Genomic DNA, 27,230 nt, shown 5'->3' on the forward strand with positions numbered 1-27,230 from the left:
GACACAACCCACTTCATTAAGTGGGATTTTCAAGTAGGAAGCAGACAAAAATTAATGTTTTTGACAGAAAAGGTAGATAGACTCCCTTGTTTAAACAAGTTATTTCCACGCAGTCTGAAATACAGTGTGGGGGAAGAAAAAATACTTTTGAACAAGATTACACTTAGTCAAGAAAGCATTTCATATACTATGGACATAGAATTTTCTTGCCTTGTTGACCTGAAATTTCCATGTGACCCAGTGGTCAGAGACACGTTTTAATTCATCTGAACTGTTTTACAAGCACTAGCTGCGTGAGGAGCAATGTGCTTTGGTGCATTGAGACATTTGTCATCCAGTTTCTCTGCTGAGAGAAAACAGGGGATAGGCACACTCCCTCACCTGCACTTAGGGACCATGTCTGCCAGGGAGGTTACAGTCTGACCAGGTAGCTGCACAACTCAGATAAATACATAGCTATGGTGCCAATGGGGAGTTGTAGATGCCCCATCCGTTAAAGTGTTGAAGGGCAGGCTGGGTGGGTCTTGAAGCAGTCTGGTCTGGTGAAAGGTGTTTTGGTCAATGGCAGGGGCATTGTAACTAGATGATTTTTGAGTTCCTTTCCATCCAAGCCTCATTTCTACACCTCAGATGTGGTCCTTGGGATGTCCATCTGCTCAGAGGCCCCCTCAGGGTATTCAAAGAGAGCGCATAGTGCTGTTGTGCTGCCTGGTATGGTGTTCTGCAGTGGACACAGCTTGTGCTGGGCAGCCTCAGTCTGGTAAAACTGCACTTCTGCAAGTGAACCAGCATTGGCTCTCGGAGCTAACAGCCCATGCTCAGCTCATATAAGAGCAGCCTGACCTGGTAGAAACAGAACTAGGGAGAGCTTGGAACTAGCACTTACAAAAAGAGGGATACTGGGCTTCACTGAGTAGGCTACTCATAGAAAAATTAAAATTTAAATTTTAATTTTTCTTTCCAGAGATTAAATTTTCCATCCAGAGGAGTTCCCATTTCTTCTTTTTACTCATGATCTCTGCTAAATGTGGCAGTTTCCTTTTCACTGCATGCCTGAGTTGGGCTTTGCGTTTTCACAAACAACAGCACACTGTGTGCTGACAGTGCTTTCTACTTTGCATGCCACAGTCTCACGCCCCCTTCTCAGGCTTGTGGTTCAGGGAGGGATTCAGCCCACAGAACTAGCACTGGTTTCCTCAGTGCTTGAAATGCTTGGAAGGAGATAGCTAGCGAAGGACCCCAGGCCTACAGTCTTAAGAGCTGATCTTCACTAATCAGTGAAGGAGACAGGTATCTGTGGGATTGTGGGACAAACTTGGGGGCAATTGCTTCATTTAGAAAAGCAGAGTTGTTGAATTCTTGCTGAAACCTTTATGTAGCCATGAGTGATGTATGCATTATTTGTCATGTTGCCTTTGTAGCTTCATCAAAAGTGATCCAGAGTCAACTTTACCTGTTGCAGTTTGTTGCAAAGGGCAGATGGGCTTGCTTTTTTTCCCCCAGTCTAATGTTAAGGCTTTAATTGAATTTTGTTTACTTGTAATCATGCTTGCAATACATTTGTTGTCCTTGACCAAAACAAGTTTCTTCAATGATCTCTGTATTCGTATTTTCATTGAAGGAAATACATGTGATGGATTGGCTTTGCATCATAGGTGTTGGGCCCTCCATCACCTAAGGAGTCTGTGACTTTCTCAGTTCTTTGAACTTTCAGAGAAAGGCAAAGGAGTTTGAGATCAGGGTGAGTCATCTTGTGATCCAAATTGCTGGTTTGCTTTGCTCCTTTTCTGTAAACAGTTGCTCACAGGAAATGAGTTAATGCCAGAAAACTGCCCTTGCAAAACAAGTCAAAGTTGAAGAACTAGCATTTCAGTGTCAGTAAGTTGCATTTTTCATGTAAATCCTGAGGTCCTACTGCTCTACACTTTTTCCTGTGTGATCCAAACAGAGAACAATTATTGGGAACAATAAATTAACATTAGCTGATATGGATAGTTCAACTACTAATCTCCTTGCTTTGTGCACACCTTGCACAAGTGAAAAGGAGTGAAAAAAGGACATGTGTGGGGAACATGAGAAGCAGCTTTGTGTGGAAAGTGCACAGCTGTTCCAGAGTACAGCACATGAGAAAAAATTTCTTTTCAGGTGGCACAGATCATTTGTAAGTGCCAGGAACACATCCTCTGCAGGGTGTCTGGTTCACTAAGGATTGAGGAAGACCATGTTTCACTCTGTGCATACCACATAGATAACACTTTAGCTGTAATGCAGGGACAGACACTGTAACATTACCCACTTCTCCTGCTACTTCCAGCAGCTGCTCCTGGAAAGGTTCCAATGCCATTCTTAGCTCTTGCAACCCTCAGGTAAGTCACAGAAGGGTCTAGACAGAAAAGCAGGTATCCATCTCCTCACTTTGTGTCTCAATACTGCAGCTACCCTGATTTATTTCCTGAGAATTTACTGGTAAAAACAAGACATTTCCGGCCTAACACAATTATATACAAGGGCTGTCTCTGTAGCCAGTTAAAGCCACAGAAATTTATTTCAGCAACAAGTTTCTAAGCAGGAATAGATGATCCTTTTTCGCATTGAAAACAGACAGTTCTGGAGAGAAATTTGTCTTCTGGCTGAGTCTAGAGGTGAAACATATTTTTCATGGCAATGAGCCCAGCCCTGTTTTGTCCTGAATAGAAGGATTTGGGGACATAACCACCTTTTGGGGTAGAAATGGTCACAACTGTGAAAAAATTAGCAGCCTACAAACATTGGTAATAAAATGTGCTGTGGCAGATCATTCTTACTCTTGCTTCTATTCTTCTGTGTTTCTGACTCCCTGTGTTTCCAGTGACAAAGCTTGCTCTAGCTTTTCGCTATCTTGAGGCTGGGAAAGTAGAGACCCAATGCTTTTTACTGCTTATACTGCACCTGGCATGCAGAAGACTCAATTAAATTTCTACCTACAGGACTTTGGGGATGTCATTTTACTTTTCTATGCCTCAGACTTCTGCACTCCCAGGAATGAAAGGGGTCCCATGGCAGAGTTGGAAGAGGTTGTGGAATAGTAGTAATAAGGTTCTGGGGTAAGCTGGTTGTTCAGGAAAGCAGATGTCTTAAGGAAACTGTACTGCTAAGCTCTCTTGCAGCTGCTGGGCCTTTTGCCTGAATTCAACTCAACCAGAGAGAAAAGGCCATGCCTCCCTTTGCTGGCCGCAGACCCTCTGGAACGCCCACATATTTTGTTACTAGGCGAGATGCCAAATACCCTTTCCCATTTCTTGGCAGTGCACAGTAGGGGCAGTCCCCTCTTCCAGCCAGCCCTTGTCTGTTGAGCTGCTCTTGCTAAACAGTGTTTTTTGCAGAGTTAACAAAGCTGTGGATCTGATCTCAGCATTGACACCCAGGGTACTTTCTGTAACACTGCTGCTCTGGGACAAGTCAAAGAAGACAAAAAAAAACCAAACAAACAAAAAAAAAAAAAACTCAGCACATTGTTACCCAGAAGGCCAAGAGAGGAGCAAAGGTGATGTTCTGGGAGCCTGAAGGCTGACAGAGAGAGGGGCACGGGTGTCACACTCGCGTCTGGGTTAATTCGTACAATGGGCTCACAGGAGGAGAGGACGAGCTTCCACAGCAGAGCCCAGCATCTCTGCCAGCTCACTGCCCTGAAACCGGCTCCGGGAAACCAGCGAGGGATTTGCCACCCGCATCCCAGAGACCCCCAGTGGCGCTCTGCCCTCACGTCGCCCCGGAGACCATTTCGCCCGCAGCTCCAGGGAAATCCACCCTTTCCCTCCCGCCGCTCCCTTTCCCGCCCTGGCGGTTTCCTGGCGCCATCGTGAGGGCGCCGGTGCTTGGCCTCGCTGCGCTCACCCGAAGGCTGCGATCAGCAGGTACCAACATGTACTGAAATTGCGGTGTGACTCCGGTGTCCATCTTTTGCCTACGGCATCAGTCTGCTTCCAGAGTCTTGACAGGATTATAAAATCACAAGGAGAAAAGAACGTGAAAAATTCTGCTTTGGTAGTACCTGAAGGGTTTGAGGAAGAGGGTTTGTGGCAATTACTCACCCAAAGGGACCCACAGAAAGTGCTGAAATAGTAAAAATAGTAAAAAGTAGTTTTGAAGGAAAACCTGAGGAATTGGCAGCAACTCCCCTCTCTGCTACCCTCCACAGGTGTTTGTTTTCATCGAGCTGGCTCCCCCAGCACGAGTCCCAGCCAGATCCTGTTCCACAAAATCCATCCCCACCACTGAAGGCGTGGGTGGGAAGGGGTCAGATGTAAACCCAGTGTTGTCAGGTACCTTTCAGAGGGGCTCTTGAGGAGAGAAAGGGGAGGGGAGAAGAGACTCTCCAATCTCCCGAGATTCCCTTCCCTCCTTCACTAGCCATATTCCAATCAGGAAGCACAGGGAGCCAGGGAGCACAAAGCACTCGAACCTTGCAGGAGCCCAGCTCTGCCTGCCCATTCTGGGGGGTGGGGGAAGATGAAACAATTTGGGCAAGGCTTGGGCTGAAATGGCATTTTGCTTCTTCTGATTTCCTTGCAGCTTTAGCAGTGGGGCAAGAACTCCATCCCTTCAAGCCACTCGCCTTTTGAATGCCCGAATGCCTGGGTGGCAGTTCCGGGTCACTCAAGTGGCTGCTGCAGTTTCAAACAGGAGCTGTTGTTTAATTTTTCAGGTTGCTTAACCCCCTCCCAACGGCAAGAAAGCAGGTGAATAAGGATGCAAAAAGATTACCCAGGGGACCAAAAGCTTGGAAAAGGATGAAACAGTCTGAGTACCAAAAAAAATATTTATTTTTGACAGCAAATAAACATCCCCTGCCCCCCAAATTTGCAGGCCGATGATGCTGTTTCAATGTGATGAGGTGCTGGGCCCCTGGGGAGAGAAACCAGAACGCCACGGACAGTGGGAGAAGGCTCCTGTCCACCCTGTCCCACCATCCACAGTCCCAGGCCATTGCACTGAGTGTGCTCAGAGCCCAAGCCTCCCAGTCCATTCTCTGTTTTGGAGGAGAGCAGGATGGCAGGACATGTGCCACCCACCTTCTCCAGCTAACCAGGGGAGATCAACCTCCTCAGCTGATTCTGCAAGAGCAGAATGCTTGTGTGCCTGCTGCCATCTTCCAAAACCTGTTCTGCCACCGAGACCCACCGCTGGAAGAGAAGCTGATCCCAGATGATGTCCTTGTCTGTCTTGAAGGGTCACAGCCAGGGTAGCACTGGCAGTGATCCCCTTTGCAGTCCCAGCACTTCTCAGTCTGGTCCAGGCACATGGTAGATTTTTCTTTAAAAAACAAATAACAATTGCATGGAAGCAAATTAAAACCAAAAACAAGAATAACATAAAATGTTATCAATGTATCACAGGCCTGGGGAAGGTTTGACTACTTCCACGCAAGAAATAAACCTCCCCACAGGTGGGGAAAAACCCCCAACCTTCCCAGCCCCAGCCCTTCCTCAAGGGTCTGCAAACAAAAACGGCCGGCACAGGAGTGCAGAACTCTGTCCTCTGCCCCCCCCTGCCATGTTTTTGTCGGGCTGGCTTCCCCAGCCTGGGCCAGGGTGGCTGGCAGCAAGGCCAGGAGCTGGCTTGGTTCCCATTCCATAACATCCACCCTCTCTCCCCCACCAAAAAGCTACTTGTCAGCCAGCTGAAAAATTAATCCCACCCTCTTCAACCCCAGCAAAGCAGAGAACCTCTGGTGCCCAGGCTGAGCCCTCAATGCCTGGGATCGGGAGCATCCCCCCCGCCCCCACCAGGTGTGGACTCAATCTTTTTTCATCTGGGTGCAGAGTGTGTCCTCAAGGAAGGTGCTGCAAGCAAAGGCAATCAGCTTTGCCCCACCAGTGCCCATATCCCAGGATGATGTTCTCCAGCTTGATGTCATATTCCAGGACACCACAGTTGTGCCCCAGTTTGCAGGAGGACCACGATGCCATTAAGGTGCAGGTGGGATGTTTCCCCTTTTCCAGTCTGTGGGAACTTCACCAGACTGCCAAGACTTCTCAAATACGAAGGAGAGCAATCAGACACTTCCTCCACAATTTCCCCTAGCACCAGCAGAAGCATCTCATCAACTGTGCTCCCTACTCTGCTACGGTCTCAGGGAAACAGACTACTTTTCTTGGCTTCTTAATGCCACGAGACACGTGGATGGGAAGAAAAGCTGGCCCCGGACAACGTCCTCATCATCGTAGAAAGGAATGTCCCCACAGACCCCCTCATAGAGCAGGTTGCCCAGGGACCAGATTGTTGCTGAATAGCCACGGTTAGCAGTGCAAGAGGATCCACTCTGTTGGGCTGTACTCTGGTGTTCCTACGGGACATCAGGTGCTCATCAGGTGGATGCTGCCCACTCCCAGACCCTCACCCAGGCATCCCTGGGAATGCAGGGCTTATACCAATGGCTGCCCATGGTGTGACCTGCTGCCTTCTTGTCAGCACCCAACTTCTTTCCAAACTTTGGGTTCTAAGAGAAGGCCCCCGGTGCTGGAAGAGGGCAATGGGGACCCTGGGAAGGCCTGACCACAACATACATGCATGGGAAACACCCATATATGAGTAGGGGAAACTCTGCCTTTAACTTCTGCCTCTGCATTGGCCAAGGAAAAACATCATAAGGCAGAAAAGGGGAGGAGAACATCCCAAGCCCTTTTGACACCTGCAAACGAAAGTGGCTGGTGCGCGGGTTTTGCAACCCTGCCTCTGCTACCCTCACGGGTGTTTGTTTTGGTCAAGCTGGCTCCCCCAGCCCCAACCCAGGCCAGGCTTGGGGGCAGAGTCTGTCAGCAGGGCCAGGAGCCAGGCTCCCATTGCACAGCATGCACCCCCTCCTCACTGAAACGCAACTTGGTAGCTGGCTGCAGAATTAATCTCGCCCCCGCCCCTTGACACACCCCCCCCGTCAAAAAAAGGGGGAACCTCCGGTGCCCTTCTGGGCCCTGGGTGTGGCCTCACCTGCCCACCCGGTGTAGATCATGTCCTTAAGGAACGTGGCGCAACCGAAGTCGATCAGCTTCGCCTCACCGGTGGCCACATCTAGGATGATGTTCTTGCCCTTGATATCGCACAGCCGCCAGCACCTGGCGGAACCCCGCGCCAACTCCTCCGTCAGGGACTCCCGCTCGTCCCCGAATTCCCAGAGGTCCTGAGAGCGCTCTGGACGCTCCATCACCAGCGCGAAGCTGTCGGGGAGCTCGAACCAGTCCAGGAGCTGCACGATGCCGCGGAAGCCACCGGAGGACATCCTGAGGAGCAGCACCAGCTCCAGGGGCACAGAGGCGCCCTCGGGCTGCGGAGGGGACCACAATACAGTCAGCAAGGCTAATACCTCGCCGGGGTCCGCTATCCCCCGCCCAGATAATGCCCCCCGGCCTCCTGCCCCGCTCCACCGCTGCTGGACATTCCCCGGCTCGGACTGCTGCGCGGCTCCCGCTGATCCCCCGCCCGCTCCCCCGCCCGCTCCTCCCGGGCCTAGCTGCATCCCCGTCTGGCACGCCCCGGCTTCTCCCTCTGGCCCCGCTCACTCACCAGCCTGACCCATTCCCAGATGCGATCCCGAGACACGCGTTTGACGGGCACCTGCAAGCCAAGGAGCGCCGGGCTGAGCTCGCCGCCCGCTGCCCTCCTCCGACCCGTCCCCGCCTCTTGCCGGGACACCGCCCGCGAGGCGTCCCCGATTAAGCGCTGCCGCAGCCGCCGCTCCCCGACAGCGGGTCCTCCCGTAAAGCTGCTCCAGGGATGCTTCTCCGGCCGTGCGGGCGACACTGGGCTCCCCACGTTCGGCCCGGGGCCCCCAAACCTCCCCGGGCTCTGCTTCCCGATCTGCTTCCCGATCCGGCGGCCGAGCTGCCGAGCGGCGGGGCTCGGGCAGGGGAGCCCGCAAAGGAGGCGGCGGCAGCGGGGCTGGCCAGGAGCAGCGACGGACCGACCCGCGCGGGGCTGCGAGAGGACTCCGGGAGGAGCCGCAGCCGAGGCCGGGCCAGGACCTGGGCCAGGCGGAGCCAAAAGACGGTGCTGCTGCACCAGCCCTGGCCGGAGCGGCCCTTCCAGCAGCGCCACAGCTGGGAGGGCGAGAACCCTGCGGAGGCGAGAGCGCGGCGGGCCGGGCACGGGCGGCCAGGGGCGGGCGGCGGGATGAGCCGGGCCGGGAGAGGGCGGGAAAGGCGGAGAGAGGGAGGGGAGGAGAGGGGAAAGAAAAGACGGAGAGGATGGGATGGGAGAGGATGCGAGAACGAGAGGGAAAGCGAGTGAAAGATCGAGCACGAGTGGAAAACCGATCGGGAGAGTCGCTGCTGCTGCTTCTGCTGCGTAGCCGCCGGAGCGCGCGGCCGTTCACGGAATCATAGAACCAGCCGAGTTGGAAAGGACCTCTGAGATCATCGAGTCCAACCCTTGATCCACTACTGCTGCCATTACAAGACTATGGCACGAAGTACCACGTCCAGTCTCATCTTAAAAACCTCCAGGGACGGTGAATCCACCCTTTCCCTGAGCAGCCCATTCCAATGCCTGATCACCCTCTCTGTAAAGAATTTCTTCCTAATATCTAACCTAAACCTCCTCTGGCAGAGCTTAAGCCCATTCCCTCTTGTCCTACTGCTGGTTGCCTGGGAGAAGAGACCGACCTCCACCTGGCTACAACCTCCTTTCAGGGAGTTGTAGAGAGTGATGAGGTCTCCCCTGAGCCTCCTCCAGGCTAAACAACCCCAGCTCCCTCAGCCTCTCCTCGTTGGGCTTGCGTTCAAGTCCCTTCTCCTTCCCCCCGTCAGCGGTCCCACGGCCCAACAGCGCCCCCTGCCGGCCACAGAGAGCAACTGCTGTTATGGAATCGTGGAATGGTTTGGGTTGGAAGGGACCTTAAAGATTATCCAGTTCCAATCCTCCTACCATAGGCAGGGACACCTTTCACTAAACCAGGTTGCTCAGAGCTCCATTCACCTCGGCCTTGAACACTTCCAGGGATGAGGCATCCACAAGTTCACTGGGCAGCCTTTTCCAGTGCCTCACCACTGTCACAGAAAAGAATTTTTTCCCTAATATCTAATGTAAACTTACTCTCTTTCAGTGCCTTTTTAAAGCTGCATGGGTAACCTTCTTTTCTTCAGCTGAGGGAGAGTAAGGAATTGAAGAGTACATGGGCTCCCTGAACCATTGCCCTCTTGCAATCCTTTATGCAGAGGGCAAGCAAAGCAAGAAATGGTTGCAGTAGAAAAATGTGCTTTTCCAACAGCGAGGCGAGCTGTTCCTTGTGAACACGTAGAGCCGACAGTATGCAGTAACCATCAGCCTGTAAAGAACCTGCTCCACCAAGCATCTGCAATTTGATATGCAAAAGTGGAAAAGACACTCTGCCTGTGACCACAAAGGGACTGTGTCTTTCCCTATCCCTATTCAGATGCAGAGGAACAAACGTCCTCAAGGTACAAAAGAAAATTACCTGAAACTCTTGGCTACACCACTGGATCGTGTTCTGATGAGAAAGATGGATGGTATGGTGACATAATGGGAATATGACAACTACACATATCATCCCCCCAAAAAAAAGCAGCTGGAGGACCAATCCAGTTTGGCAACTTCCTTCAAAAGGTATCCCCATTCCCATGATGGGGCAGGACATATTTTTCTCATAATTGTTATTGCTTACATTTTTATATACAAAAAGAACAGCAGCTTTTTTTAAAAAGCTTTTCAGACCTAAAAAAACACTGGTTAAGATTTTCTGAAATATTGAAAACGTAAAAGCACTCTCAAAGTATTTCCTTTTAATATTAGAGAACTTCCCCAGCAGAAAACAGTTATGTACAGACAGTGCAGTATGTTCTCCATCCACACACTGGAGAGGTCTTAAACCCCAAACAACTTTCACTCCACAAGAGGCAAAAAGTGTGCTTCTGAAAAGGTTTTTGTGAGCTATGGCAAATGTAATTTAAGCAAACATTTTTATTATCCGTGGTAAATAACTTTCTGTAAGAAAAATTATCACTACCGGAGTCTTGTTCACACTGGGTCAAATTAACACATTTATTTCCTGTGCAGTACCCCATTGGTTGTATCCCATGATTACACTACATTTGTGTTAGGTATTGACTTCTAATAGAAGCTTTGGGGGGAAATGCTATAAAATATAGGCAAATCAAGTGTTAATTCTGTGTTTTTACAGTTAAAAATCATCCAGTCCCAGAATGCAGGCACAAAAAGAGGTAATGCATTAGTCTTGCCCATCTTGCTGGACATAGGAGCTGTAGAGCAAAGAACAAGCATGTCTCAGGCTGAGGGTGGATCTGTCAACTTTTGTGCAAAGAGAAGCAGAAGAGAAGGGAGAAATGGAGAGATCTCCTTTCCTTGAAATTCCCAGGCAAGTTAATAGAAGCACCGTACACGAGCTTGTAACACTCAACCCACAGTGACCAATACAAAAGAAACTTCAGCAAACTTGCACCTGTACTTAATAAATCAATGTGATTTTTTATCAGACACCACCATAAATTGGAAAAAAATAAAAGCACTACTTAATTTTAAACAAAACCTTTATTTTAGTTCATAGGCTTGTTTGCGTTAAAACCAGTTACTTCAAAATCAAATTCACATATAACTCAGCCTGTAAATAAGCTGAAGTTATCATTGGTCATTCAGCTGAAGTTATTCATTGCTAAAAGACAAGGGCTCCGAATAATATTTTAACAACCTTGTGAGGCAACAGATTAAACTGGGACAGCAGTAGCATCTCCTGGTATACAGGCTGAGGGATTTAACTGTCCCATTCTCCTTCGGTACATTTTAAAACACCAGCTGAAAAACGGTGCAGATAGGAATCCTGTGTCTAATGATAACCAGGGCAGGGTGAGGGGGAAAAAACAGCTCTTCACACACTAGTGTTTGCCTTTTCTTCTTAAAGATGTGCATGCACTTCAATATTTGTTTTCAAAAACTTCCTGAGCACATTCCTATCTCCCGGCTGCTGGTCTGACAGGGAGTTACATGTGTGTGTAACTTGAGTTACATGGGGGGGAGACTGAATGTCTGTGGAGGAAAATTAAGGGAGAACTTAGATTTATTTCGCAGGTGACCAACCATCTATCACCCAGACTGATCTGCTTTTCACCGCTCATTCCATTCTTTTGCAATAGAGATGAGTTCACTCAGTGATAGCTGCTGGTAAATAGCTCTTTTGGGTTTTGAGATGCAAGATTAAAGTCATTTTACTTTGTTGTTGTTAATCATGATGCAAGAGGTACAGGTGTTTTATCTTTGCTCTTTATTGCTTGGGGGTTTCATTACTGTTTCACCTTTCCCTAATGACACAAATCTCTTCCGTGGCAAGGGTTCTTTTATTGTCTGTACTAAGTGGAGGCTCTTATTTTCACCATTACGTTCTAAGGAGAGTGAGCTGGTGATGGCAGTGTAGTCTGTCTTGGTGAGGGGTGGTTGGGTGGATTAGGGGTCAGGAATTTGAGAATAGGCTCCTCTCTGTGAGTTTGGGGCACCCAAACTTACAGTTTTAAGAGTTCGTGCTGTAGTTCTCAGTGAAATACTTTGGTAAAGTGGTTAGATTTAGGGCTAGGCATAGTGGGGTATGGAATCCCAGTTTGTGTCTTATCTTTCCTGAGGTTTAATTAATCTAAGACTGTCTTGAGGGAGGCTTTTAGTTCATCTTAGGCCTTAATAGCAAACTTGTGAATATCACGAAGAGTACTTGTCACGGGAGAGGTTTTTTCCTGTCTAATGAGAACACAGCCAAGGGAAATCCAGATAAAATGTTGCTTGTAACTCAAATGTGCCCAATGAGCTCATAAAGCTCAGTGTTGAATTGTTGCTATGTTGGAGTAGGAGTATTTTAAATGACAGTGCATTTTTCCTGGGAGAGGGAATCTGTTTGCCTTAGTTCATGAGCTACTCTGGGGAGAAGTTAATAATTTTAGGATCTTATTCTGGAACTCAAAGCCTGACTCAAAATTAGTCCTACAGGAAATTCATGACAGACAAAAGCTGGGTGTTTCCCCCTGTATATGGAAGATGAAGTATACATAATTTTTTTGTTACCTTGCAATATTTATTTTTTACAGGAATGGTAAGAAATATATTTCTTATTAATAACAATATAGTAGTTTTATTTCTTACTTGAAAGGTGTGATTGGCCTTGGCTTCTAGGATAATGGAAGTTGCTTTGATGTCAAGCTTTTCTAATATGAGACAAATAGTTGGTGTCTCAGTCAGTGGTCAGAAGTCTGAGTCCTTAGAGGTTGTTTTGGCTTGTCTTGTAAGCTGTGGAAGTGCTGATGGCAGCACAAGCTGACAAAGAATGAGCTTGTTGTGTGGGCCACAGTCAAAATGTTCTTTACAAGGCTTGATAGTGACAGAAAGGAGAAAGAGGAGAGGAAGACCTAGACAAGCTTAAAGCATGGCCAGGCAAATAAAGCAATAAACTTTCCCGGTTGAGGTCTACTTGTCTAAAATCATAGACCTTCCTTTCAGATTCACCACCAGGCTTTCACCAGCCTGCCTTGGTGGGAAGGATCTCAGGGTAGAAAATGGTGGTATGCATTTTCCTTTCTGTTAGCATATGTTGGTCTGCTTTTAGACGTTTCCTTTCAGCTCTCATCCTGCCATTTCATGGCAGGCTTGAGCCAAGCTATTACCAGGCTGCTTCAAATGGGCAGTTCAAACCATCTGCTCTTTTATTAAATTTCTTGGCTGAAAACAAGCCCTTTCTGTGGGACTGGTCTTCAGCGAGTGTTGATCTCACTCACCCAATGCAGGAATGTGGTGGGAATGTGATGATGGTGAGTTAGCTCCGCAGAACAGCAGCAGAACCTTACATCAGTTTACACTGACCATCTCTCCCTTTGGCTGCCCTTGTCTTCTGGTCCTGTTTGCTCTGTTGGGCAGGTAGAGCTGAGGAAAGGAACATTACTATGAGAGTACCACCAGTAAGACTGTTCAACCCACTTGCTGTGAACTGAGCCAAGGTAGTCTCTTTTTTCCCCTCTTTCAAAGCCCAAGCCAAGTGTAATGCTTCCTCATATACCAAGAAAAATGGATTGCAAACAATGGTTAATTCTCCTCTCTTTCCTGGAAAAATGGATTACAAACAATTGTTAATTTTCCTCTCTTTCCTGAGTTTGAAATCTGTTAAAGATCAGTGAAACAGGGAAAGGACAGACCTTTTAAATTTTCTGAAGGGAAAAGCTAGCTTCAAAATTGCCTTTTCAACCTCAGAAGTTCTTTCTGCCCTGAGAATCTGTTCCTTTGCAGACTGGTGGGAAGTTCATGCAAACCAAAAATGGAGTTTAAAGGTGATATTGCCTTTGATATTTGGAAGAACACCAAGAGAGAAAAAATTGGATCCATATTCTTTGCTAACCCAATGAAAAGAACTCCTGAAGGTTAGAAATGTTTGGGAATTAGGTTAGGGCCCAGTTATCCCATTTAGGAAGTTATGAAGTTAGGGAATTTAAATTCCATTTGGAGATACAGGTTACTGAGTTGAGCCATGATGCTTGACATGTTTAGGTGCTTCATTAATTGCAACTGGCATCTGAAGTGTCAGCGCTGTTGAGTTCTGCACAGAAAAATGAATGCCAAGCAGGATGAACACCTTACCTTTATTTTTTTTGTGCAGTTGCCAGGCTATTCGTGTTGGAGGGACTACTGTATTGTTGCTGAGCCAAGGTCTCCCTCAGTGCACAGATGGCATTACCAAGTGTGCTGAAAATCACTCTCCTAATGCCACTTCTGATGGCACAGGTGAAACTGCCACTGCAAAAGCCCTGAATGTTGAGGGGAATTCTTCCTCCTTGGAAAATGGCATTGAAGAATCCTTTCTCGGAGGCAGACAGACACATTTTGAGTCTCTGGTGCCAGATGGTATCTCTGAAAAGATGGATGCTTTCATATATAAATGTAGGAAGATCTCTACTGCTGGGAATTGGTGGCTTTCTTGCACTGTGCTGAAACGAACTTAAATCCTGATACACTTGAAAAGCAGTATGGCAGTGATCCAGTGGAACCTTGCTGATCAGAACAAATCCTGTATCATTTGTTAGCTCACCTCATTTTCTTTGGATGTCATAAGGTACTGCTTTTCTCTCCCTATTTTTTAGGAGAGGTGGAAGGTGCCTATTAGTGTTTCAGATCTTTTTATTGTAAAAGATTGTAATGACAAGAGAGGAGTTGAGACAAAATCTCAAATCCTTGTTTAGTCAAAGCCTGTTGGTATTGAGAGGAGTTTCTTTGGGAGACAAAGACTTTATCAAAAGGCTTGTCAAGCACTGAAACAAGCAGCCCAGGGAAGTCATTGAGTCACCATCCATGGAGGTTTTTAAAAGATGTACAGATGTATTTCAGTGTGGATTTGGCAGTGTTAGGTTAATGGTTGGGCTGGATGATCTTCTAGCTCCCTTCCAACCTAAATGATTCCATGTTTCTAACTGCAAAAACAAATGTGGTAGTATTCAATATAAATGGATTTTCACCTTCAGCAATATTTTTAGATGCATATTTTGTCTGAAGAAGTTTCCATCTCTTTTTGAGATCTGGATGCATTTTTTTTCCATGTGCCTTGCAGCATTACTTTAAAGCTTATTTCTGAAGAGTCTGAAATGTCGTTAATGAGATCTCCTGGGGTGAAAAATAAACTGTTTTCTGTGTCAATTCTTTGCAGCATTTGCATGTGCTTTGGCTTTTTCAGGTGAAGAGACTTATTTCGAGCAAAAATAATGTTTTTTCCTCACTGGGTAATGTTACTCCAAGGGCACAACTGGAAGACAGAAAAACTTGCCCCGTGGATGAACAATTTCGGATCATGTCTACCTGCAAAGAAACACATGGAAAAATTCTACCAAAAAGAGAGAGCTCTTAGCAGTTCTTTTAGTCTATACGAAAGGTATCTGTGGGCTAAGAGGTGGGGTAGTCTAATTCAAGGCTTTCCCGTTGCTGTTGACAGTGAAGTATTTTTATAGAAAATGACTGCAGATTTCTTTCAGATGCTATTTTGGACAAGCATCTGCAACTTGGCAAGCTCAGATGGACTCGTGCATTGTGTTACTCTGCTGTGATTAGTATGGAAATACAATTAGTAGTGTGTTCAGGGTTTGGGCTGTTTGGGGGTTTTGTTTCTTTTGTTTGTTTGTTTGTTTGTTTGATAGTTTGTTTTTGCTTGATTCTGGCAAGGTGCTTTGATTGGGTAAGGGAAGAGACTTAAGGCTAATTGTATTTCAAGAGACCAAATTGCTGAGAAACTAATTATGGACCTTCCACAACATTATACAATAGTGAGGTCTCCTTCTGATGCAGCTGTCGTGCCTGTGGGAAGGGGCTTGTGGTGACCCCAGCCTCCCTGTTGGAGCAGACCCATTGCCAATGCTACATCACATCCACTGGGGCTTTCATAGACAAACACAGATCTTTGTTGCTGGGAATTAGGAGGACTGTGCAAGAAACCACCAGAAAGGATGAAGATCCCTGCTTCTCTGGGTACATGTCCCAGGGGACATCACCTTCCTGGGGAAGAAGCTTTCCTCATGTGTGAGCCACTCAAGGTGCAATCTGTGATTGTGTCGTCCCTCACTGCATTGCCTGGTGCTGCAGGAGTTTTTTAATCATGTCTGTCACTGCCTTCCCAGCAGTCACAGGCTCCTGGTAGATGCCCCCTCTGCCTCCTTTTCACCAGACTACCCAACCCAGCTCCCTTGCCTCAGAGGCTCTGTGCTCCAGGCCCCTAACCATTTCTAGTCTTAGCTGGCTCCTCTCCTGTTTTGCCACATCCCTCCTGAACTGGAGACGTAACACTGGAGATGAATCCTGGTAAGGCCTCACCAGCTCTGAACAGAGTGTGTAGAAATCACTCTTATGGCTCTGGTGTGGTTTCTAGTGTAGCCCATTTTATCTTATCTGTGATAGTAACATACTTTTGGATAATGGTTGGCCCATTGCTTGAATCTTCCAGCCTAGCTGAAATGAGCAGAGTTGTGTCACCCCTTGTGCAGAGCTCCCTGAACACCACAAGGTGCTACTTCTCAAGTTGACTGCGGCCCCTCTGGGCAGAAGCTCTGCCATTCCTTAGGGTAGCCCCCCTCCCAGTTTAGTGTCACCTGTGGCTATGTGTGCCCTTTGCCCAAGGTAGAACAAAATAAAACTCTTGGTGTTGTATTAGATGGATGAACTATCTGGAGGGAGTATTTCTGTGTTGATCTATGTATGGCAAGACAAGCACATAAACAGTATGAGATGACTCCAACAGGACCTACTGTTTGCTGAAAAACACTGCTCAGTGCTTAGTGGCGAAGTGAAACGTGGGGAAGGCTGGCCACAAAGCTGTGCTTAGTGCTGATGCTGGTTTCTCCTACCATTACTTCTTGGCATCTTGATTGTTCCCAGATCAATTTATTGATTTTTTTGGGTTTTAGTCTGCTTGGTATGGCTGTGCTTCTTAGCCTAATTTAGCACTGACTTTTCCCGCTGTCTTTTAATTGATGGTTATTGCTTTAAGGTAATACTCTTGTGTTCCACCACCCTTGACTCTCACCTCCCCCTCTTTCTTCTCCCATACCTTTGTCCTTCAACCAACCTTCCTCTCACATCTCCCTTCTCTTCTCAGTCTTATGCTTACAATGATCTGTATCTGACTGTCTCACTTTAATGAGACTGAAGTGTTTTGCTAAGGAGGATGAGTTATGAGGAAGACGAAGCTCCTCCCTCTAAGCAAGTGTAAATCCAGAATTAAGAGGCTCCAACTGAGGAAGTATAGAGAAAGAAAAAAATAACATCCCTTTATTAAAGGGAGGAGCTTGGTCTTCCTCATAACTCATTCCCCTCAGCAAAGATTTCAGTCTCATTAAACTGAGACAGAAGCAGACACCATTCCTCCTGGTGGATCACCATCTTCATCAGGTTGAAGGGATGGTTGTGCAAGTGTACTGCCTGGGAAAAGTGGTACTTTACAGTCAGTGCATCTCTGAGCAACACCAGATGGAGAGGAAGAGGCGCTTCCACACCACGTATCCAAACCCAGCACCAGTCTTCCCTCCTAGTGCTAGGAATTACCCCCTGCAGCTAGTCCCTGTCACCTGCACCCCTGGTCCCCATCCTTCTACCATCTGCCCAGGACACGAGTACTGTAAGAATGCACCAATGGCCTGCAGCACTCATAAAACATTATCTATTACATGGGAACCTGATTTCTTCCCCTTTGCCCCTTCCAAAAGGATACTGCTTCTCTCTGAAAGACTCATATGAGTATTTCCACAGAGATGTAGAAACAGGGAAATGCTTACTGCTGGGCTGCTGGGCAAAGACCATCTGTGTGTTTCCTCTCATGCTATACTCATGCTTCTCCTGGAAGAAAATCCTTCCTAGAAAAGGCCTGTGCTGAAGCAGGAAAAACAATGCTCTGTCTAATGCAAAATCATGGGCAGGAATTCTATCTGCTGGGAACTGGCTATTGCTAACTTCCCTCATGCAGCCCATGCTGGTCAGTGGCAGTGCTGGCTGAAACCTGAAACTTGCAGCAGAGAGGGAAGGACACAGGAGTCAGGCTGGACCACACACAGGCTTTATTTTTGCAAGAGGGGAGTGGGGTTAATAATGAAAGGAAGAAGTGATGCAGGGATCTGGCTGGATTCCAGTTGCCACATGCTGCACTGCCAACTGGCATCCCCCAAGGGCCACCATCTGACAAATGCCACGGAGATGTGCCCTCCCTCGCCCCTGCAGCCATTGCTGCCCTGGGGCACCAGTTAGCTAAAAAAAGCCATTTTTGCCTTCCGTGTTCTCTGCAGAGCAAATGCCAGCATGAGCTGTCACTGCTGGCACCTTGCTCTTCAGTGTGACACCACAGAGGTGGCTCCTCTAAAAGGCTTTTAAAAGGCTGTGCAGCTGCTTACAAACAAACCAGGCATACAGTGCAAAGAGTCTCATCCTGTATGGTTGTCCCTCCTTGAGCAAGGGTGTTAGGTGTTTTGGAAGGTGGAGCTGAGCTTGCTCAGCTGAATGGGAAGCAAACAACAAATAGTGTTCCAGAGCGGACAGGAGCAGACGTGAGATGCTGCAAAGAGGTGGTACCGAGGAGATGCTGTCTGAGGTCAGGAGGGGGCTGGAGAACAGACAGCTGCTCTGGGGAACTGTTAAAAGAGAAAGAGAGCACAGAAGAAGCCAAGTCTTCAGACTGTTGACATCATGCTGGAAAGTTTCATTTTCTTTTTTTCTGTGAAGTACTACCTGAAAGCCTTGTGGGAAAAAAGTCCAGCTGTACTGTTGCTTTATTACAGTCCTAGAGTCACCCCTGAAAATGTGAGGCTTAGCTCTTCCCTCTGGATATCAGGAGCGATTGCAACAGGAGTATACCAGTATGGGGCTTGTGTATGTGAACCTCCCACATCTGGAGCCAGCTGGGCCCTCTAAATTTATACTTTCCCTCATACACTTCTTTTGGGGCACAACCAACCTGTCCTCGGACTGACAAAAAGTGCAGCCCTTACCTTGACCAAGGCAGCCTTCAGCATTCCAGAAAGAACTTGCCTGCCTCCATATCTGATCCCACCTGGCTCAAACAGGCCCCTGTAAGGACACCTTCCCTCTCACAGCAGCTCCAGTGCCATAAGTGAAAGGGACAGGCCACCTTCTCTCCACAGCACTGGCATGTGCAGCACCTCGCCCTTTAGTCCGGCAAGGAAAGATGCCAGAGAGGTGGGAAGAGGTCTCCAACTGTGACAAATTGCATTGGTGTCACCTGGAGCCAAGTGCAGTCTGCCAGCACACGGTGGATGAAGAGCCAGAGCTCCCACTTCAAGCAGTGGCCAGGATTTAGGGCTGTAGAGCACAAAGCAGCATTTTGGATCCAAGTAGCAGCAGCAGGAGTCCCAGCAACAGGATGTCGTAAGCACAGCTGGAAACAACAAGGCATCCAGCCTCAGCAGAGTATTTTTTGTTCCTGTGGGGTGCCACTGACTGCAGCTGGGACTCGTGATCCCTGAAGGAACCAGAACTCTTAAAGTAATTGGCATTGACTGAATTATCACAATAATGTTTAACACCCAAATGCAGTTTTATTGAATTAATTTGACCTTCCTGAGCGGTGTTGAAGAGGAGTCCAGTCTGCCCCTCTGCAGCATATGACTTGACTGTCTTACCAATAGCAACAGCTAAGGAAAAAAAGAAAGCAAGAGAAGCCTTCTCAAGGCTTTGGGAAAACAAATTATGCCTGACACTAATTTGATCTGACCTGTTTCTGAAGGTGGTGGAAGGCACATCTCTCAGCTCCATCTGTTTCTCCTTACCAAAGAGAAGGGACACAGACGTTCCCAGGGTGTTTTTAGAAGAGCAGAGGAAGAGTGGGCAGATGCCATGGATAGAAAGCAAGATTTAAGGGATAAAATAATCCTGCTTGCTTCATTCATAACCATTTCTACCAAAGCAGAACTTGGCAAGAACATAATATGGGAACAACTATAACCCAGTTCCCCTCTAATGAGATAGAAACGAAGAGGCAAGATCAGGAGGGTGACAAGGTTATCGGCCCTCCCCAGCAGGATGTCTGTTAGCCTTTCCGGACAGCTCTGATTCTCTGGCATTTCCTTCTGTAACTCACTCAGAGCTGCTGCTACTCTTAAACTTGTCACAGAGCCCAGTCTCCCTGGATTGGCTCTGGGAGCATCTGTAGCAGCTCTGTCCAGCTAATCTATGCCTGTTGCCTGTCCTGGTGCTTCCACAGCAGAAAGCAGCACAGTGTGCCCCAAAAACCCCAGTCACGTGCCAGGAAAAATTACTGACACCCGAATCTCAATCTGAATCTGGCAGGTTTGAGACCATTTTGCTTGTGAGAGCAAAGGTCATAAAAACAAAGCCAAGGACAGGAATGCACGGCCCAGGGTGGCTGGAGGGACAAACACACTGACCGACAAGATGCAATTTTCCAGGCATCCCGTGCCAGAGCTCAAGCTCCTCAACTCCTTTTCTGCTCTGGTAATCACACACTGAAATGGGGCCATGCCCAGCCCCCTCTCCCAGTCCACCTTCTCAGCAGAGAGGAAAGATGCCACAGCAACATCTTTGGCAAGGCAGGAAGGGACAGCAAGCAGATGGTGCATTTCTGTGTCCAAAGCTCCTCCCTCACCCCACTCTGTTTATTTCACCCATAAGTCACTGGCAGAAGAAGCATTGCGGGAAAAGCTCTGCCTGGTTCACTGGGACAGAGCCCAAGAAGTGCTCCAGGACCCACTCACCACACAAATTCAGGGGCTGCACATCTGGGGAGAAGGGTTCCCACAGCTGTCTGGTGCTTGTTCCCTGCACAGAGTGGGTGGGGAGCACAGACAGGGAGGGAGCAGGAACCCGCACGCCTCCCCCGTGCTGGAAACCTGTGTGCAAGATGGGATGGAAAGTCTTTACACCGGCATCATTAGTGTAAGAGGAGAAAAGGCACACACTGTACCTCAGGGGGGTGTGCACAATGCTCCAAAAAGTCACAAAATAAGAGGAAGCTGTCTCATGGATGAGAGGAAGATGTTGCCTAACAAGAGTGCTTTGGATGGGTGTGCGCAGGCTGTGTCAGGGGTGCATAGCGTGTGCTTCCCATGTCCCGCTGGGGAAAGGCATTCACCTCCCAGGAGCCAGCAAGGGCCCCGGGATCTCCTGCAGGATCCACCACTGGAGGCTGCGGGCAACTGGGCAATGCTAGGACTACTGTGGTGTAAGGGTAGGAGACCCTTTCCGAAAGATGTTACTTCGAGGATATTAGGGCTCTTCGCTTAAGAAAGTTTGCCTGACTAAAAGACGTGTCGTTCCCCAGAGAGAGTTTTAGATGTTTTCTCCTCCTGCATTCAAGAGAAACGCTCCTCGACATGACAGAAAGGTAAGTCCCGTGGAGGGCGGGCCAGAAATTATACATGCCCTGGGAAGAGCAGGGGGCGCATCTTTCCCCAGGCACAGTGTTTGAATAGGATTAATGTTCTTTGAAGTCCAGTGTTCTCGACTTTGGAAACAATTTTTTCTGCAATCCTTACACTGCGTGGCATTTCGGGGATACACCTGCGAGTTGTATCTTACTTCCCAAGCGGCTTCCCAGCTCTGTGCACCGGGACGGGGCGCGCTGGGCTCCCACGCACCCGGGCGCGGGAAAGCGCCGCGTCCCACGCTGGAGAGCCGGGGGATGGACACCAGGGCCGGGGGACCAGGGTCGGTCCCTGGTGCACAGGGACAGCACCGCGGTGTCCCCGGGCTGTGGCGTCTGGGGAATTGGCGGGCTCCGCACACGGGCCGCGGCTGCGGGGGAAGCCGGCGCTGGCCGGGGCAGGACGCGCTGGTTCCTCAGGAGGGGTTCAGAGCCGGCGGGTCCCGAACCCGCGACCCTGCTGCCCCCCGAGAGCCCCGCGCACGCGCAGAACGCCCCGCCCGGCCCTGCTCCCGGCGCGCAGGCGCGGGGGTGTCCCCGGGGCAGAGGGGGAGGAGGGGGCGAGCGCTGTCCCGCGCGTGCGCGGAGCAGCGGCGGGCGCCATGTTGCCGTGGCGGGCGGGGGGGCGCTGAGCGCTCGGTGCCGCCGCGTTCGCTCCGCGCCTCCTCCCCGGCCCCGGCCCGCCGGGTCGCGGCCAGCGGAGCGTCCGCCGGCACCATGAGCGGCGGCGGCGGGAGGGTGTGCGACCTGTCCCGGCGCAACCCTCAGGAGGACTTCGAGCTTATCCAGCGCATCGGCAGCGGCACCTACGGCGACGTCTACAAGGTGGGCGCAGCGCCGCGGCCCGGCGGGGGCTTCGCCTCTGTCCCCACTGCGGCGGGTTCCGCTGTCACGCAGCCTGGCCGGCCTCCTTCTCCAAAATCTGGGCGGGGGGGGGCGTCTTCCGTCGCCCAGCGGCGTGCCCTGGCCCTCCCCACCCTGGCCCTCCCCAGGGCATCGAGACCGCCCCCCCTCCGGCGGGGTCTGCCCCCCGCCACGGCCCGGCCGCCGCTGCCCCCGCCCGGCTGCGTCCCAGCCGGGCAGATGCGGGTGTGTGCGGGACTGACGCTGTTCCTGGAGCCGCCCCGCAGCCGCCCTGGCCACTGCTCCCGTGTGCCGGCCCCGGCCGCTGCTGCTGCTGCCGGCTCGGGCGGAGCTTGGGGGGCTGGTCTCTTCGAGAGCGGGCCGGGGGCTGTAGGGGTGTGGGAAGCTTGCTCGCTCGGTTCCAGCCCCAAATGCCACTTGAAGTCGTGTGCCTGAAGGCGAACAGGGCTCTCTGTCCCGGCTGCTGCTCCCGCCGCTGTCTTGGGTGGGATTCCGGTGTGTTGTGCTTGTGTCGGTGCGAAACGTGAGGCTGCGCGGTCGGAGGGCAAACTGGTGTGGTCAGGGTCAGTGTTTCAGGGTTCTGTTCTAACTTAAGTAAATGTAGGAAAATCAAACCTAAGGCAAAAGCAACTGAACATGAGTTTGAGGTTTAGGAGGACTTTATAATATCCTTTGACATTTTTCCCCGCTTTGCAGTGTTGGTTCTTATTTGTGTATCCAGTTGAACCCTTGCCTGTTGGGATGTGACAGTCTCTCCCTGGGATAGGATGACCCTGGTTGTTATCTGGTCCTGATTGGTCTTGGAGCAGAGGGAAGAACTGAAGTTTGTCATGTGCAGCCTGGTGGAAGCATTGCTTGATCCCTGTGCTTTCCAAGCACCTTCTGGCCTGTTTTTGTCATCACTGGGTGTGCACATGTGTCTGAGGGAACTTGTGCTGGTAGGCAGGACTGTAGGGAAACACGTAGAGCCATTCCCTGATTTGAGGTACACAGAACTGGTGCTGGTGCTGCCTTTCACTCCAAGTGAACGTGCCTAGAATGAAGTCTTGTTTGGGTTGGGGTGATTTCGTTTAATCTCATCTCGCTTAAATGTTATGGAAGTTTCAGACCTAAATCCTCTTGTTACTGCACTCTTAGTCTGCTAACAGCCTGCTTTATTAATTGTTTAATTGAAAGGGGGTTTTGTGTTGCACGCCCCACCTTGCCAGCTTTCTTGGTGTGTTTGTCTGCTGTGCTGATCTTTTACTTGTCCAAGCCTACTTGCCTTGTGCTCGGGGTTTTTGTTTTTTGCTAACTGTTCTTCGATGTGCCTCTCTGTGTGTGTCTCTTTCTGTGCAGTTTTTAACTGGAACATTGACTCTGTGACACTTTATCAGTCAGATTTTTTCAGTGCTCTGTATGTGATTTTGATGGATTTGAATTAACCAAGTCTTTATGGTTTAATTTTAAGGACGTTACCTCTAACCATAGTCTGGAATACACTTACATATGAAATATGTATCTGCATGTGTATCTGAAACCTGTTAGGTTAAATTGGATTTGTGATGTTTTCTCAATGGTTACCATTCTTACATTGCAGTATCCTTCAGTTTGGTGCTCTGTGAGTGGCCAGTGTTTGGCACTGCTTGTGACTCTTTTTCCTTTGAGGCACAGAAGTTCTCTCCTCAGAGTGGATTTGTTAATGTTTGCAATCTGCCTATGATAGCCGAGATAGGTGGTGATAACAGGACTAGGATACACTGGGCTGGTATTATAATTATTTCTTTTAGATGGGAGGTAAGTGCTTTCTGATTAGATAGTGGACAGTGTAGGGAAAATGAGAGTTGCTTTTTTCCTGTGTGGATTATTGCCTGTTTCATTTTGAGGCAAGGTCTTGCTCAGGGTGTCTTCGAGGTGGAGCATGAAAGTACCCAAAAATGACAATGAAAGCTGGCTACTTTTAATGTGGCAAAGAAGTAGTAATATAGTCTGAACTGTCATCCACATGTGAACTTGCTTAGGCTTTATCTTATGTTTGGGGTTTTGTAAAGCCTCTTTCATTTGCCCTCGTCCTGTCACCTGTAGGTGAACTTTGTGGTTGATGAAATCATTGCGTGAAGTTGAAATCAGCCGTGAGATGATAGAGCTCATCAGTGGTGGGATTTCGGCAGTGGTTCCAAGCACTATACGTACTCGGGTATCTTCAGGCTGTAATTTGTGGTTTTCCCCCCTTAGCAGGGAGAGGGAAGCGTTTCTACTGTTAGCAGGTAGGGATTATTGTCTTAATAAACTGACAGTCTTGCTAAATGCTGCCTCTTCTGTAACCTGCTTTCCCGGCAAAGCACTGAGGAGCTGAATGCAGACCAGGCTGGCATCTACTTCCCTTACTCCGGTTTAGTCAAACTGAACTGTAACAGGACGTGGTTTCAATGTTTGTTTAGTTTAAAAAAAAATAAATTATTAAAAAGAAGGGAAGCAGAGTCTCTATTCTGAAGCTTATTGAATTTGACATAAGAGCTGGTGGTGTGGACTGAGCTACAGAGATTGGACGGGAAGGAGGATGTGGGTCAGATGGATACAGTCTTGCTGCCGTGAGTCCTGCTCTTACACTCACATGCCGATGTGGGATTTTTGGCTCGAGCCAATATTTTTGCAATTATCTGCACTCCCACCGAAGTTCAGCTTTCAGAGAGCTTTGGAGCAAATGATAATGGATTCATCACTAGAAAGGTAATGGATAACTTGTTCATGCTGTTAGCTCTCTATCAGATACTCACAGTCAACAATATGTATGTCTTCTAACTAGCACCAGTGCAAATTTGTCATGGGAGGTGAAGTGTTATCTGAATTGCTTAGTTCTTCATGTATCCCTTTAATTATGTTGTTATGCAGGTCATTTCTGTCTTTTGTGCTTCTGTATTTCACTGTTGCAAAGAATTTTATTGTTAAAGGTGGTCACCAAAGTGTGAAAGAAGAGTTGTGATTTATTGGTTGTGAAACAGGGATACTGTCCAGTCCTGCTCAGTTGCAGGAAATATTCCTAGACTTGAATGAAGTAGCTGCTTAATTTTGTTTGTTCTGCATTTATCCTTCTCTAATTTAAGAAGACTTTTATGTCTCTTAAAAATTGCCATTCTAACCATCCTTAGTTTCAGGCTCTCTGTAAGGTATGACATTCTTTTAAAGTTTGGGTTACAGGTGCTGCACGGGGTTTTCCGACAGACACCATATTATGATGTGTCCTGTTTGTCCCCATTCCAGTACCTTTGGTTTTGGTAACAATTGCACATATTTTGGAAGTATATTCTGAGGTGATTATAGGTGCATTGCTTTTGTTCATGTGGTAAATTTATATCACAGCATATCTTGAAAAAAAAAAGATACTGCTTTGGTTTAATAAAGGTTGAACTTTATTTGCCATCTCAGAGATCATTCATCTTGTGTGGGTGGACCCTTCCAAAGATTTTCAGCATCTTACTAAAAAGACCCTTCTTTTACTTTCCCTTTTATTGAAATTCAAACAGCTGTGATAATTAGTGAGATTGTTGTTCCTGCAAGGGTTATGCCTTATTTCAGTTGTTTTTTGGCGTTAATTTTAATGTTAACATTAATGTTACCTGACTTCAGCCAGGTAACAAATGAAGACACAGAACTCGGTGGGTTGCACTTTGTTTGAGGTCTTATTTTTTAAAAAAAAGAAAAGCCTGATTTTTCTGTTTCCCAGCCCTTTGGCAAGGTAGTTGGTTTTGGTGAGGGAAGTCATGTATTCACCGGCTCAACTGCTTCACAATGAAAATTTAGGATTCTGTGGGTATGTCTGGGGAACACCTGGTGACTGTTTCTGCTTTTTCTGCTGCCATCCGTGTTTTGGAGTGTCTGGTTGCTGATAGAGCTTCTGTGTGTTGCTGGAATAGAATGTGTTCACGTCAAATGAACCTGAAACCTGATGAACTTCCATTTTGCAGTGTCCTACACACAAATCTCTTCTCTGCATGTGTGTGCCCATAGTCCTCTTTCCTGGAGTGATCCAGGGGCGATTCTTCTGCAGTTTGCTGCTTCTGAAATATTGAAGCTATGCCTTTCAGTTGTCTGCTTTTTGATAGGCATTTTAGCCTTCCTTTCTTCCTGATTTGACATTACAACTTTTGAAGCTTTTTATGATTTTATTAGGAGTAAATATCTGTTTTGAAGGCTCTGTCTCTTCAGCGTTAATTGGCTTTTGAAACTTGTCAGGTAGACAGAGAGGGAGGTGGGTGTTTTACCATCCCATTTTTACTACACTGATTAGGTACTAGAAGGCCTAAGTTTCTGGGACCATGGTTTCCTTAACCAATAGTTTGTGCCTTGCACAGAGATTTTTGTTTTTCTTAGTTTCAGATCCTTTTGTTTAATATCAAATTTATCAAAGCATTGCTTTCTAAAATTATCACTCTGTTGGGTTGTGGTATCACACTTTCTACCAGAATGTTGGAAGCGAACTGTTTTTAGGTAGGGGAGTTCTGAGGGTTTGAGAGAGGCTGAAGAGAAGGACTGTAGGGCTGTAAGCAAGAGGGTTGGGGAGTTGCTTGGGTGTGTTTTCCTGAAGAGCAGAGCTAATCAGGCTCAGGAAGCCTGTTTGTACCCTGGAACCAGTTATCCCACGAAGTAGTAACTTGTTTAGAAATCATTTTGTTCAACAGTTCACACAGGAAGTGGTCAAAACCAAAAGCCCTTGTTGTTGCTGTCTTTGCTTTTTGGCTTAGTTTTTGTTGCAGCATTATATGCTTTATATTATCAGTTTCCGTTTGAAGGACAAATATAAACTTGTCAAGAGATTTATCTCCTCGGATTTTACATCTCTACTGGTTCAGCTGCACAGATCTCTTCTTCTTATGAAGTGGAATATATTAGGGGCAGTGCTAAATACTGTCCTTTTCAGGCACACACCATTTGCACATCTTTTGCTTGACTGGTGTTTCCCAACTAGAGCACATCAGTACTGCCTCACTCCATTGCTCTTTGGTTCTCTATTGCAGAGTAGTAAGGTCTTTACAATTCTGAAGCATTTTTGTTAATTAATTTTTGCAAGTAAAGTAACAATAAAACCTGGCGCTTTTTTTTTAGGTTTTATTTCTAGTTGGTGGTAGTTTTTTTACGTAATATTTTTATCTGTCATCCTGCTGTTGTTACAGAGACACTAGTAATTATTTCCTGTTTAATTATACAGTGCCTCTTCAGTTGACTTGGCAGTTGGTGGAATTTTTGAAACTTCTCCCCAGATGGCAATCTAGATCTCTGGAAGAGTGTCATTCTTTTTTGCTGTTGATAGAATTAGGATTCTTCTATCATTTTCTAGAGCACACGTTGTATATAAATGCTCTACACATTTAATAAAGTACCTGCATGTAGATGCAGGCATTGTGGGCTAATCTTGGCCTCTAGAAAACGTAATGCATTCCCGTTGAGATAGTGAAATCTGCATTTGAAGGAAGTGGTTGAAGGATCCTGCTTC

General features: G+C 47.9%; 1 protein-coding gene across 1 annotated transcript in view; it reads left to right on the forward strand.

Moving 5' to 3' along the window:
- Positions 1–21,593: 21,593 nt before the first annotated feature.
- The window catches only part of MAP4K3 (mitogen-activated protein kinase kinase kinase kinase 3), a 77,168-nt gene continuing 71,531 nt past the window's right edge, over positions 21,594–27,230 (forward strand). Inside the window, exon 1 of the mRNA XM_027889211.1 lies at positions 21,594–21,721. Within this exon, the coding sequence (XP_027745012.1) occupies positions 21,614–21,721 (108 nt within the window). The 5' untranslated portion in view covers positions 21,594–21,613. The remainder of the gene's footprint in view (positions 21,722–27,230) is intronic.

This window comes from Empidonax traillii, unplaced genomic scaffold, assembly GCF_003031625.1.
Source record: "Empidonax traillii isolate 1590-97213 ecotype Southwest subspecies unplaced genomic scaffold, ASM303162v1 scaffold256:size688067, whole genome shotgun sequence".
Lineage (NCBI taxonomy): Eukaryota > Metazoa > Chordata > Aves > Passeriformes > Tyrannidae > Empidonax > Empidonax traillii.